The sequence below is a fragment of the Salvelinus alpinus genome, chromosome 8 (genome assembly GCF_045679555.1).
Source record: "Salvelinus alpinus chromosome 8, SLU_Salpinus.1, whole genome shotgun sequence".
NCBI lineage: Eukaryota > Metazoa > Chordata > Actinopteri > Salmoniformes > Salmonidae > Salvelinus > Salvelinus alpinus.
In genome coordinates this window covers 65622161-65635213 of record NC_092093.1, presented here as the reverse complement: position 1 = coordinate 65635213, position 13053 = coordinate 65622161, and the positions used below count along the sequence as shown (strand labels likewise).

General features: G+C 44.4%; 1 protein-coding gene across 2 annotated transcripts in view; it reads left to right on the top strand.

The window, feature by feature from the left end:
- cntnap2a (contactin associated protein 2a) overlaps positions 1 to 13053 on the top strand; it is a 226266-nt gene that overhangs the window by 170628 nt on the left and 42585 nt on the right. For both annotated transcript variants that reach the window (XM_071414746.1, XM_071414747.1), the window contains exon 16: positions 10660 to 10816. In XM_071414746.1, the coding sequence (XP_071270847.1) occupies positions 10660 to 10816 (157 nt within the window). The remainder of the gene's footprint in view (positions 1 to 10659; positions 10817 to 13053) is intronic.

Below are 13053 nucleotides of genomic sequence, written 5' to 3'. Positions count from 1 at the left end.
GTGTGTGTGTGTGTGTGTGTGTGTGTGTGTGTGTGTGTGTGTGTGTGTGTGTGTGTGTGTGTGTGTGTGTGTGTGTGTGTGTGTACAAGTCTGTGTGTGAGGTGCAAAACCATTTTCATCTGAGGTGGGAGAGGTTGATGAATTGCAAAAAAGAAAGGAGGTGAAATACCGCTCTCTCTCTCTCTTTTCCTCCCAGCGATCAATGCCGGTCGCTAGCTGGGTTAGCCTCAGTGAAGCTCCAAGGATAGGGAGGCTGGCAGGCCTCACCCTGTCTCCCCCAATTCCCCATACTTCATCTCAATAAGCCCCCTGTCTTTTCCGCTTGTGAAGGAGTGAGGGAAAATAGACAGGTTGGCATTCATTGAGAGGACTCATGTTCTGGAGGCAGCTCTGCAGAGTGGTCACTAGCTGGCACAGCCACAGTCATAAAATCTAACCCTAACCTTAACCCTAAACTTAACCACACTGCAAACTTTTGTTTTCATGAAGTTTTACGATATAGCCAATTTTGACTTTAAAGCTGTCCCATCTAGCGGAAACCGATCAGCATTCAATAATATTGTTCCCTCCAATACATCACTGGGGCCGTGTTCCCATCCATCCAGGACAGCTACTGTACTTGAAACTGTACCTGAGGAAGTCCCCCAACATCATTAAGGACCTCACACACCCCAGCCACGAGCTGTTCACTCCCTTATCGTCGGGCAGATAGTATCAGAGCAATTTAAACACTTGCCAACCAATTCCCCCCATCCTGATACATGTGTAAATATTGTAGTATAAATTGTCCCTACCTGTACTATACTAAAGAAATATATTATATTCTACTACCATTTACTTTATGTTCGTATTCTTATCTTGTATTATTTCCTATTGTTGTTGCATTGTCAAGAAGGAACCTGCAAGTAAGCGTTTGGTTGGATGTTGTATACCATGTGTATCCTGTACATACGACTAATACAACTTCAAGCTTGAAGACTCATTACAATAAACGTTAACCTGCGGGAAATAGAGAGAGGAGAGAAGCGGGTGGTGCATCTTACAGAACAACACTTACTATACTTTGGTGTTTTTGGATCGTCTTTATTTTTGATTTATAATTATCTGAGAACCATGTCTTAATCATGTTGTTTGTTGTTTTCATTGATTTGAACAGATGTTTAAGATCATAACAGCATTTAGAAAAGAACAGGCCCAGAGTGCAGTTCTCCAGCTAATAGATACATATGGGAGTTTGGTTACTGATGGGGTTGCTAAAGTCATGCTGTCAAGCTGAAGGGTGTGTGTGGGGGGGGGGGGGGGGGTTAGAATTTTATTTATTTTACCTTTATTTAAGGTAAAGAATTAAGGTAAGGTTTAGGGGTTAGGTTTAGGGTTTGGGTTATGGTAACGGGTTAAGGTTAGGGTTAAGGTTAGGATTAGCGTTATAGTTAGGGTTAGGTTAGGGGTTAGGGAAAATAGGATTTTTAAAGGAAATACATTTTAGGTCCCCACGAGGATAGAACATAACGTGTGTGTGTGTGTGTGTGTGTGTGTGTGTATGTGTGTGTGTGTGTGTGTGTGTGTGTGTGTGTGTGTGTGTGTGTGTGTGGTGTATATAATGTCTTAGTCAAACACCTTCCCGCTTCACCTGCCTCAGTTCCTCCATAGAATGACATATAGAACACAAGGATCATGGGATTTCTCTGAGCGCTTCCTCAATAATGGAACGGAATATGAAATAGCATTCTTCCATTCTATACAATCCCTATTCTATACAGAATGTAACAGCTGGTGCATTGTGTACATCACATAAAGTATAGAACAGTGAACGGCTGCACTGACCCTTCCTCAGGCTAGAGAGAGAGAGGTGGATTGGAGGTGGAGAGAGGGGAAGGGAGAGAAAGGGATGGAGAGAGTGTGTGAGTGGGGGGGTGGGGGGGGACTGTAACCTTGGTAACCTCTCCCCATACTTCCAGAGAGACAGTTGTTGATCTGTCAGTGAACTCTGGCCTTATTGATTGTGTTGAATTATGTTGTACAACATATTCTGTCCCCCTATCTCTTTCTTTCTTTTGCTCCTGACCCTTTCCACCCTCTTCCTCACCCCTCTCTTCCTCTCACACATTCCTCTCTCTCTCTCTGACTCTGCCTTCCCCTCTCTTCCTCTCACACATTCCTGTCTCTCTCTGACTCTGCCTTCCCCTCTCTCCATCTCACACATTCCTGTCTCTCTCTGACTCTGCCTTCCCCTCTCTCCCTCTCACACATTCCTCTCTCTCTCTCACACATTCCTGTCTCTCTCTGACTCTGCCTTCCCCTCTCTTCCTCTCACACATTCCTGTCTCTCTCTGACTCTGCCTTCCCCTCTCTCTCTCTCACACATTCCTCTCTCTCTCTGACTCTGCCTTCCCCTCTCTCCCTCTCACACATTCCTCTCTCTCTCTGACTCTGCCTTCCCCTCTCTCCCTCTCACACATTCCTGTCTCTCTCTGACTCTGCCTTCCCCTCTCTCCCTCTCACACATTCCTGTCTCTCTCTGACTCTGCCTTCCCCTCTCTCTCTCACACACATTCCTCTCTCTCTCTCTCTGACTCTGCCTTCCCCGCTCTCTCTCTCACACATTCCTCTCTCTCTCTGACTCTGCCTTCCCCTCTCTTCCTCTCACACATTCCTGTCTCTCTCTGACTCTGCCTTCTCCTCTCTCCCTCTCACACATTCCTGTCTCTCTCTGACTCTGCCTTCCCCTCTCCCCCTCTCACACATTCCTGTCTCTCTCTGACTCTGCCTTCCCCTCTCTCTCTCTCACACATTCCTCTCTCTCTCTCTCTGACTCTGCCTTCCCCTCTCTCTCTCTCACACATTCCTCTCTCTCTCTGACTCAGCCTTCCCCTCTCTTCCTCTCACACATTCCTGTCTCTCTCTGACTCTGCCTTCTCCTCTCTCCCTCTCACACATTCCTGTCTCTCTCTGACTCTGCCTTCCCCTCTCTCCCTCTCACACATTCCTGTCTCTCTCTGACTCTGCCTTCCCCTCTCTCTCTCTCACACATTCCTCTCTCTCTCTCTCTGACTCTGCCTTCCCCTCTCTCTCTCTCACACATTCCTCTCTCTCTCTGACTCTGCCTTCTCCTCTCTCCCTCTCACACATTCCTGTCTCTCTCTGACTGCCTTCTCCTCTCTTCCTCTCACACATTCCTGTCTCTCTCTGACTCTGCCTTCCCCTCTCTCTCTCTCACACATTCCTGTCTCTCTCTGACTCTGCCTTCCCCTCTTTCTCTCTCACACATTCCTGTCTCTCTCTGACTCTGCCTTCTCCTCTCTTCCTCTCACACATTCCTCTCTCTCTCTGACTCTGCCTTCTCCTCTCTCTCTCTCACACATTCCTGTCTCTCTCTGACTCTGCCTTCCCCTCTTTCTCTCTCTGACTCTGCCTTCCCCTCTCTCCCTCTCACACATTCCTGTCTCTCTCTGACTCTGCCTTCTCCTCTCTCCCTCTCACACATTCCTGTCTCTCTCTGACTCTGCCTTCTCCTCTCTCCCTCCCACACATTCCTGTCTCTCTCTGACTCTGCCTTCTCCTCTCTTCCTCTCACACATTCCTGTCTCTCTCTGACTCTGCCTTCCCCTCTCTCTCTCTCACACATTCCTGTCTCTCTCTGACTCTGCCTTCCCCTCTTTCTCTCTCACACATTCCTGTCTCTCTCTGACTCTGCCTTCTCCTCTCTTCCTCTCACACATTCCTCTCTCTCTCTGACTCTGCCTTCTCCTCTCTCTCTCTCACACATTCCTGTCTCTCTCTGACTCTGCCTTCCCCTCTTTCTCTCTCTGACTCTGCCTTCCCCTCTCTCTCTCTCACACATTCCTGTCTCTCTCTGACTCTGCCTTCCCCTCTCTTCCTCTCACACATTCCTCTCTCTCTCTGACTCTGCCTTCCCCTCTCTCTCTCTCACACATTCCTCTCTCTCTCTCTGACTCTGCCTTCCCCTCTCTCTCTCTCACACATTCCTGTCTCTCTCTGACTCTGCCTTCCCCTCTCTTCCTCTCACACATTCCTGTCTCTCTCTGACTCTGCCTTCCCCTCTCTCTCTCTCACACATTCCTGTCTCTCTCTGACTCTGCCTTCCCCTCTCTCCCTCTCACACATTCCTCTCTCTCTCTGACTCTGCCTTCCCCTCTCTCCCTCTCACACATTCCACTCTCTCTCTGACTCTGCCTTCCCCTCTCTCCCTCACACACATTCCTCTCTCTCTCTGACTCTGCCTTCTCCTCTCTCTCTCTCTCTCTCTCTCTCTGCCGTCACCTTCATTTAGTTGTTTTGTCCTCCTTTGTAATGATGAGTGTTGAGCATCTCCCTGGCAGGCCTGATAAACAAATTAAATGGATGGATGGAGTGAATGAAAAAGTGTTGTAAAAAATGAGACCATCCCCACGAAGCCATTTTGTCATGACATATCTGTCCATCGGCCTTGACCCGGACGCGTACAACACTAAATCTGACTGATTGTCACACACACACACACACACACACACACACACACACACACACACACACACACACACACACACACACACACACACACACACACACACACACACACACACACACACACACACACACACACACACACACACACACTGATAGCCATTGTAAATGACAAAGTGGGGACTGGAGACCATAAACAACCCTAATCATCATTACCGGATGGTAATTTCTCTCTCTCTCTGTGTGTGTGTGTGTGTGTGTGTGTGTGTGTGTGTGTGTGTGTGTGTGTGTGTGTGTGTGTGTGTGTGTGTGTGTGTGTGTGTGTGTGTGTGTGTGTGTGTGTGTGTGTGTGTGACCAGCATGCTAGTATGCCAGTCCAGACCTTCAACAAGCCACTACCAAGCAACGAGAGAGGGAGAGAGAGAGAGAGATGGAAGTAGAGCCGAACTGAAGAGAAGAGAGGAAGAGAAAGAGCGAGAAATGATGGGTGGGGGGTTACATAGCAAGGGATTAAGCGGAGCGGGGGAGTAGAAACGAGAGAGAGAGAGAGAGAGAGAGAAAGCCAGAGGGGAAAACAGTATTTCTGTCACTAGATAACCCTGTGACTGACAGCTTCATTTCCCTGCCATAGAGATCAAGCCAAGCAATTAGATCCAAAATGGCGTCCGTAGTGCTCCTATCCCTGTCAGGAGGATCATAGCCTTTCAGGGTGTCAGACTGCATTTGTAGGTTATTGAGCCGTAATAGCCTCTATAGTGTTCATATCCCTGTCACTGAGATCATAGCCTTTCACAAAGACAGAGTGCTGCTGCAGGTCATCAGAGCCGTAATGGCAGCCATAATGTTTGTATCCCTGTCGGAGTGGCAGGCCAGTGGAACTTTAATGGTATCTGCACCTGCTCTTCATATACCTGTCAGAGGCAGCAGACCCCAGCCATCAGATCCCTAATGGCGTCTAGAGAAGATTGTTTCCAGCTCATTCAGACACTGTTGTCCTTAACCGCAATGACAGCGGGTGGCAACACACACACATGCACACACACACCCATACATACATACACACTGTAAAAATTCTCTCTCATCCTGCTCATGTCCCAGTGTATTTCAAGTAGGTAGGTAGCCCATGGGGCATGCTGCCTGTATTGATCTGATGTCCCTCGTATATTACTGCAAACACACAACTAGCTGGCCTTACACAAACATTCACTCTCAATGTGTTATGTGTGTGTGTGTGTGTGTGTGTGTGTGTGTGTGTGTGTGTGTGTGTGTGTGTGTGTGTGTGTGTGTGTGTGTGTGTGTGTGTGTGTGTGTGTGTGTGTGTGTGTGTGTGTGTGTGTGTGTGTGACCAGCATGCTAGTATGCAAGTCCAGACCATCAACAAGCCACTACCAAGCAAAGAGAGAGGGAGAGAGGGGGGGGGGGGGGGGGAGATAGAGATGGAAGTAGAGCCGAACTGAAGAGAGGAAGAGAAAGAGTGAGGGATGGGGGGTTACATAGCAAGGGATTAAGCGGAGCGGGGGAGTATAAACGAGAGCGAGAGAGAGAGAGAGAGAGAAAGAGAAAGCCAGAGGGGAAAACAGTATTTCTGTCACTAGATAACCCTGTGACTGACAGCTTCATTTCCCTGACATAGAGATCAAGCCAAGCAATTAGATCCAAAATGGCATCTGTAGTGCTCCTATCCCTGTCAGGAGGATCATGCACCTGCAGAGTGCTACTGCAGGTCATCAGAGCCGTAATGTTTGTATCCCTGTTGGAGTGGCAGGCCAGTGGAAATGTAAAACCTCTTAGTGCACAGATCCCGCTGAAGGGATCAAAATCAACAACATCCGGTGAAGCTGAGTCACGCCAAATTCAAATGACAAAATTATAATATTAAACATTCATGAACATACAAGTGTCCTACATCATTTAAAAGCTTAATCCAACCGCGTTGTCAGATTTCAAAAAGGCTTTACGGCGAAAGCATACCATGCGATTATCTGAGGACAACGCCCCGCATACACCAGCATTAAAAACATTTTCCAAACCAGCAGAGGCGTCACAAAAATCAGAAATAGCGATGAAATAAATCACTTACCTTTGAAGATCTTCCTCTGTTTGTAATCCCAAGGGTCCCAGCTACACAACTAATGGTCATTTTGTTCGATAAAGTCCTTATTTATATCCCAAAAAAGTCAGTTTAGTTGGCGGGTTTGATTCCGTAATCCACCCGTTCCACTCGTTCAACATGCAGACAAAGGAATCTGAAAAGTTACCAATAAACTTTGTCCAAACAAGTCAAACAACATTTCTAATCAATCCTTAGGTACCCTAATATGTAAATAAACTATAAAATTTAAGACAGAATGTAGTATGTTCAATACCGGAGATAAATAACGAGGTGCACGCCCTCATCCACGCGCGCCACAAGACTACAGTCAAAATGAGAGCCACCTAATACATTTTTCAAAAAGCAAGCCTGAACCCTTTCTAAAGACTGTTGACATCTAGTGGAAGCCATAGGAGTTGCAATCTGGGAGCTATTTATTTGTATATCCCATAGACAAGCTTTGAAATGGACAGTGACCTAAATTCTGGATGGATTTTCCTCGGGTTTTTGCCTGCCATATCAGTTCTGTTATACTCACAGACATTACTTTAACAGTTTTAGAAACTCCAGAGTGTTTTCTATCCAATTCTACCAATTATATGCATATCCTAGCGTCTGGCCCTGAATAACAGGCAGTTTACTTTGGGCACATCATTTATCTAAACTTCCGAACACTGCCCCCTAGCTCTAAGAGGTTGAGGTATCTGCACCTGCTCTTCATATACCTGTCAGAGGCAGCAGACCCCAGCCATCAGATCCCTAATGGCGTCTAGAGAAGATTGTTTCCAGCTCATTCAGACACTGTTGTCCTTAACCGCAATGACAGCGGGTGGCAACACACACACATACACACACACACCCATACATACATACATACACACTGTAAAAATTCTCTCTCATCCTGCTCATGTCCCAGTGTATTTCAAGTAGGTAGGTAGCCCATGGGGCATGCTGCCTGTATTGATCTGATGTCCCTCGTATATTACTGCAAACACACAACTAGCTGGCCTTACACAAACATTCACTCTCAATGTGTTATGTGTGTGTGTGTGTGTGTGTGTGTGTGTGTGTGTGTGTGTGTGTGTGTGTGTGTGTGTGTGTGTGTGTGTGTGTGTGTGTGTGTGTGTGTGTGTGTGTGTGTGTGTGTGTGTGTGTGTGTGTGTGTGTGTGTGTTAGCCTAGCAGACAGATAAAGCTTTGTCACGCTAAGTACCGTAGTGGAGCTTCCCAAAGAGGAGCTACACCATACAACAGCTGTTATCAATCCACGTCTCTCTTCCCTCTCTTCTTTTCTCCTTTTTTTCTCTTACTTCTTCTCCTGTGAAGGATTGAGGTGTTTGCAGGGGGATTTAGCTCTGTGACAAGAGGGAAGGGATGAACACAGCGAGAAAATAGAGGAGAGACAGGGTCTAAACTCTCGTTTTGAAGTTGAATTTGTTAAAAGGCACACTAGGGAGGAGAACAGAGTACTTCTTCACAACCACTCTCTATCTCTCTCTTTCTTACACACACACTCTCTATCTCTCTCTTTCTCACACACACACTCTCTATCTCTCTCTTTCTCACACACACACTCTCTATCTCTCTCTTTCTCACACACACACTCTCTATCTCTCTCTTTCTCACACACACACTCTATATCTCTCTCTTTCTCACACACACACACTCTCATTTTAAAGGGGGCAATCAGCATTTGAAACAATAACAAAGTGCCACCCCTGACACTGTTTTGGTAAAAAGCTGAGGGATGAGCTGGAGAAATGTAACCACTATAAAAGTCATAGATAGCTATGGATGCAAGAACCAAAATTACAGTTGTAACCATGTTTTGAGGGTACACAGTGTTTGTTTACATTTTCCCTAGTATGCAATGGACAAGCTTATATTTGAGTTTGATGGGGTAAGACAGTGGAACTGAGTGAGACATATTCTATAAGAATCTATGGTTAATACATATGGATTTATATTGCCCCGTTAATAGTCTAATAGGTGTATAATTTAGTTAGATGTTCTATTCTTTTCATCAAAGGCCTCTAATTATTTTGCTCTCAAGAGAAAAAGTTGAAAAGAATGTTTCAAAAATGTTCATTACAAAAGACCTTTAAGGTGATTGACACAAAAGACCCACATTGAATTGAGCACCTGGAAGTGTATATGAGCGTGCATGTATGAATGCACACACACACACACACACACACACACACACACACACACACACACACACACACACACACACACACACACACACACACACACACACACACACACACACACACACACACACACACACACACACACACACACACACACACACACAAACACACAAACACACACACACACACACACACACACACACACACACACACACACACACACACACACACACACACACACACACACACACACACAGACACTCACACACAAACACTCACTCTCTCACACACACACACACACACACACACACACACACACACACACACACACACACACACACACACACACACACACACACACACACACACACACACACACACACACACACACACACACACACACACACACACAAGCACTCACACACACACAAACATCCACACACACACACAAGCACTCACACACAAGCACTCACGCATACACACACACACACACACACACACACACACACACACAAACACACACACACACACACACACACAAGCACTCACACACACAAACACTCACGCACACACACACACACAAGCACTCACACACACACACACACACACACACACACACACACACACACACACACACACACACACACACACACACACACAAGCACTCACACAAGCACTCACACACACTCATATACACACACAATCCGCCACACATACACCCAGTGTTTGATGAGATATTAGAAATGCAGGAATAAATTATTTAATTTCCAAAATGCTATATCCCCCCATAAAAGTCAAATTTGTATTTTTTTTCCTCAGAAATTATTGCTTATGGGTACCTTCATGTGTGTGTAAAATATTACTGTTCTCATATTTTTTATTCATAGATTTTAGATGTGTTTGAACACTGCAAAACGCTATATAGCCATTGTTTAGCTGGAATGGAATGTTTGTGTCCTGTATATTTGACTGTGATATGTGGTTGCCTCACCTAGCTAACTTAAGATGAATGCACTTACTGTAAGTCGCTCTTGATAATAGCATCTGCTAAATGTCTACAATGTCAAATGTAAATGTTTTACGTACAGATATTATATTACTGTATTTAGTTATTATTTGTAAAAATATATTAATGTCACAAGTGTATCATTTACACAGACGCTATTTGTTTCTGGCCATTTTGAGCCTGTAATTGAACCCACAAATGCTGATGCTCCAGTTACTCGACTAGTCTAAAGAAGGCCAGTTTTATTGCTTCTTTAATCAGGACAACAGTTTTCAGCTGTGCTAACATAATTGCAAAAGGGTTTTCTAATGATCAATTAGACTTTTAAATGATAAACTTGGATTAGCTAACACACACACAACGTGCCATTGGAACACTGGAGTGATGGTTGCCAACATTTCTGAAAATGGATATACTGTATAGCATTTTTGAATGAAACTCTGTGTGCCACTAAGGTGAGACAGAGAGATGTTGTGTGTTTCAGAGATTATCATTGCTTTTGCTTACTCATCTCCTCTCTATACTGTGTCTCGGATTATAATATTCATAGCATTTTATATTTGGGATTTTATCACAACAGAATAGAAGATCTATATCCGTATATTGTGCCCTTTATTAGAAATAAAGAGAATAGCAATCTTCTCCTCTCTCATATAGTCTCATATTGTGTGTGTTATTGTGCTGTTCCCAGATATTATGCATATCTTTCTACTCTACAGAGCGGAGCATCTGAATAAAACAATATTACGTCTCTTATTACAGACCAGTGACCCCCCCCCCCCCCCCCCCACCTCATAGACACACACACATTTTAAGAGACATGAACCATGCAGCAGACTGGAATTGGGACTGGTTTGGAATCTTAAAAAGTGTGTGTGTGTGTGTGTGTGTGTGTGTGTATATGTCTTATACTAATATCTCCTGTGTGTGTCTGTGTCTCTCTAGATGGGACCCCCTACACATGGTGGGTGGGTAGGAGCAGTGAGAAACATTTCTACTGGGGAGGATCAGGGCCAGGGATACAGAAGTGTTCCTGTGGTATTGACAGGAACTGCACTGACCCCAAATATGACTGTAACTGTGACGCTGACCACAAACAATGGTGAGTACAGGGGTTGGCGTGGAATGGGGGTACTGTGTGTGTTTATTTTTATTTAACCATACTGTAGACATACTGTAACAACTGACGTGTGTGTGTGTGTGTGTGTGTGTGTGTGTGTGTGTGTGTGTGTGTGTGTGTGTGTGTGTGTGTGTGTGTGTGTGTGTGTGTGTGTGTGTGTGTGTGTGTGTGTGTGTGTCAAGTCACGTTGTCGTGACTTGACTTTAACATTAATCTGAAGACTGTTATTTATCAAATTAACTAACTATGTTTAATTGTTACCCGATGTAACAATTAACTGTAACAATGTAACAATTAACTCGTTAGGATCTGGGGCACCACGAGAGCGGTTCTTTAAAGAGTTACCATCTCCCTAATTAAACTCTAAAAGGTCTTTACCTATCACATCTATAAACAGTCAACTTATTAATCATAACCTCGTATCATATTATCATTCTGAACAGTCGTAACCTCCTTGCATCTGCAAAAACCAGAGCCTTACTTATGATTCAGTACTAAACAAATTACTTTAATTATTTATTTACAAGCTAATTAAATGGGAACACAGGATATACATACATACTCTTATTGACAGGAGACTTAATACACTGAAAACAGGTCCCTAGCGGAATGACAACAACATGGCTGCTTGTTAAAGAAAATATGGAGAGGGAGAGAGAGAGGGACAGAGACACTTAACATTGGGACATTCAGAAACTATTCTCCCCTACAGTAACCATATACTTTGCACACGAACCGCTGCCCGCTTTGAGTAAGAAATCATGAATGTTTTTACGTGAAATGCCTGGGTTCGCCAGAGATCTCTCGATGAACAGGGCAGCCTTGGAAGGGGGTTGGGCCTATTCACAGCACGCTTGTAAGGCTCTGATTCTCCGAAATGTTTCTTGAAGATGCTTCTTTGAAGATAAACTAGCCAGCCTTGTCGATGGTTCCCAGTGGGGTGATGAGAGTAGTGTAATACGATGGTTTGAGCAGAGTAACAGGATGGTCCTACTTAAATTCGCTTTCAAAAATACTTTACTCAGGACAGCTAATCTGCCATTCCAGTGATTGTCTGAGAAGTTTTTTTTCTTCACCTCGTGTTAAGATTGAAAGTTCAAACCATTTTAAACGTGTAGCTGCCGCTTCAAGCATTTCTGGCTTTTTCTTAACCCATCATTTATTCATTTTGGTGGAAAGGGGCGACCTCACTCCGGGCGGTAACTACTCACTGTGAAAGGTTTATGGGAAAAAATGATCTCTTATAGCTTCTCAAATCACATCCCTCTCTTAACAAAAACACTTTCATATTTTTTCAAATTACATGCACCATGCATAGTATGGAAACTTCATATATGTAGTGGGTATACTTTCCAAGTTACAATATTTCCTTTAAAACATTTTTAATGACATCACAAAATAACCAACATAAGGACGTTAGTGTTCTATAGATCGCCTCTGACCATTCCCCACGTTCTATGTTAGAAATACTGTTCCAGTAGTTGCTTTTGAACGTGTTAGAGTTTCAGTGGGAAAAGGGTCTGTTGAGACAAAGCACATTCCTTTAGTGAATTTGGAGAGTGCAGGCCTGGATCTCCTCCCTTGATTTACAACAGGATGTGAGTTGTTAATCCCCACTAGTTATTTCCTTCCACCCCTACGGGTGAGAGGGGGTCTGATTGAAGTTATTCATTGCAAACCTGATCTGACCTATTTGGATTCTCGTGGACAGTCATGACAACCAGAAGTCCCCACAAGACTGTGTGTGTGTGTGATATAAATATTACACATAGAAACAACAAGGTTAGTGTATAAAAGGCTCTGTGTTGAAGCAGTGAGCGATGTCCCCCCTCTCCTCCAATAATAACAAAACATTGTGTTTCTGAACCCTTTAAAACACCTGATGGATGTTCTCATTAGAATAATGTATGGCTGCTAGTTACTCTTTCTCTTTCTCCCTCTGTCCTTTTCTGAATGTCCCTCTCCTTCTCTCTTCTCTTCTTCTGTCTCTCTTCCTCCACCTCCCTCTCCTACTCTCCCCTCTCGCTTCACAACACCCTCTCTCTCTTTCTTTCTCTTTCTCTTTCTCTTGTTACGATAACAGATGAGTGTTATTCTCTCTCTCCCTCTTTCCATTAATATTGTGTGTATTAATGTTTTTTTCTCCGGTTGAGTGAGTATGTGATCTATAGTACACACATCTCTATTTCCCCTCATTACACATAGAGTTGGCATGACAC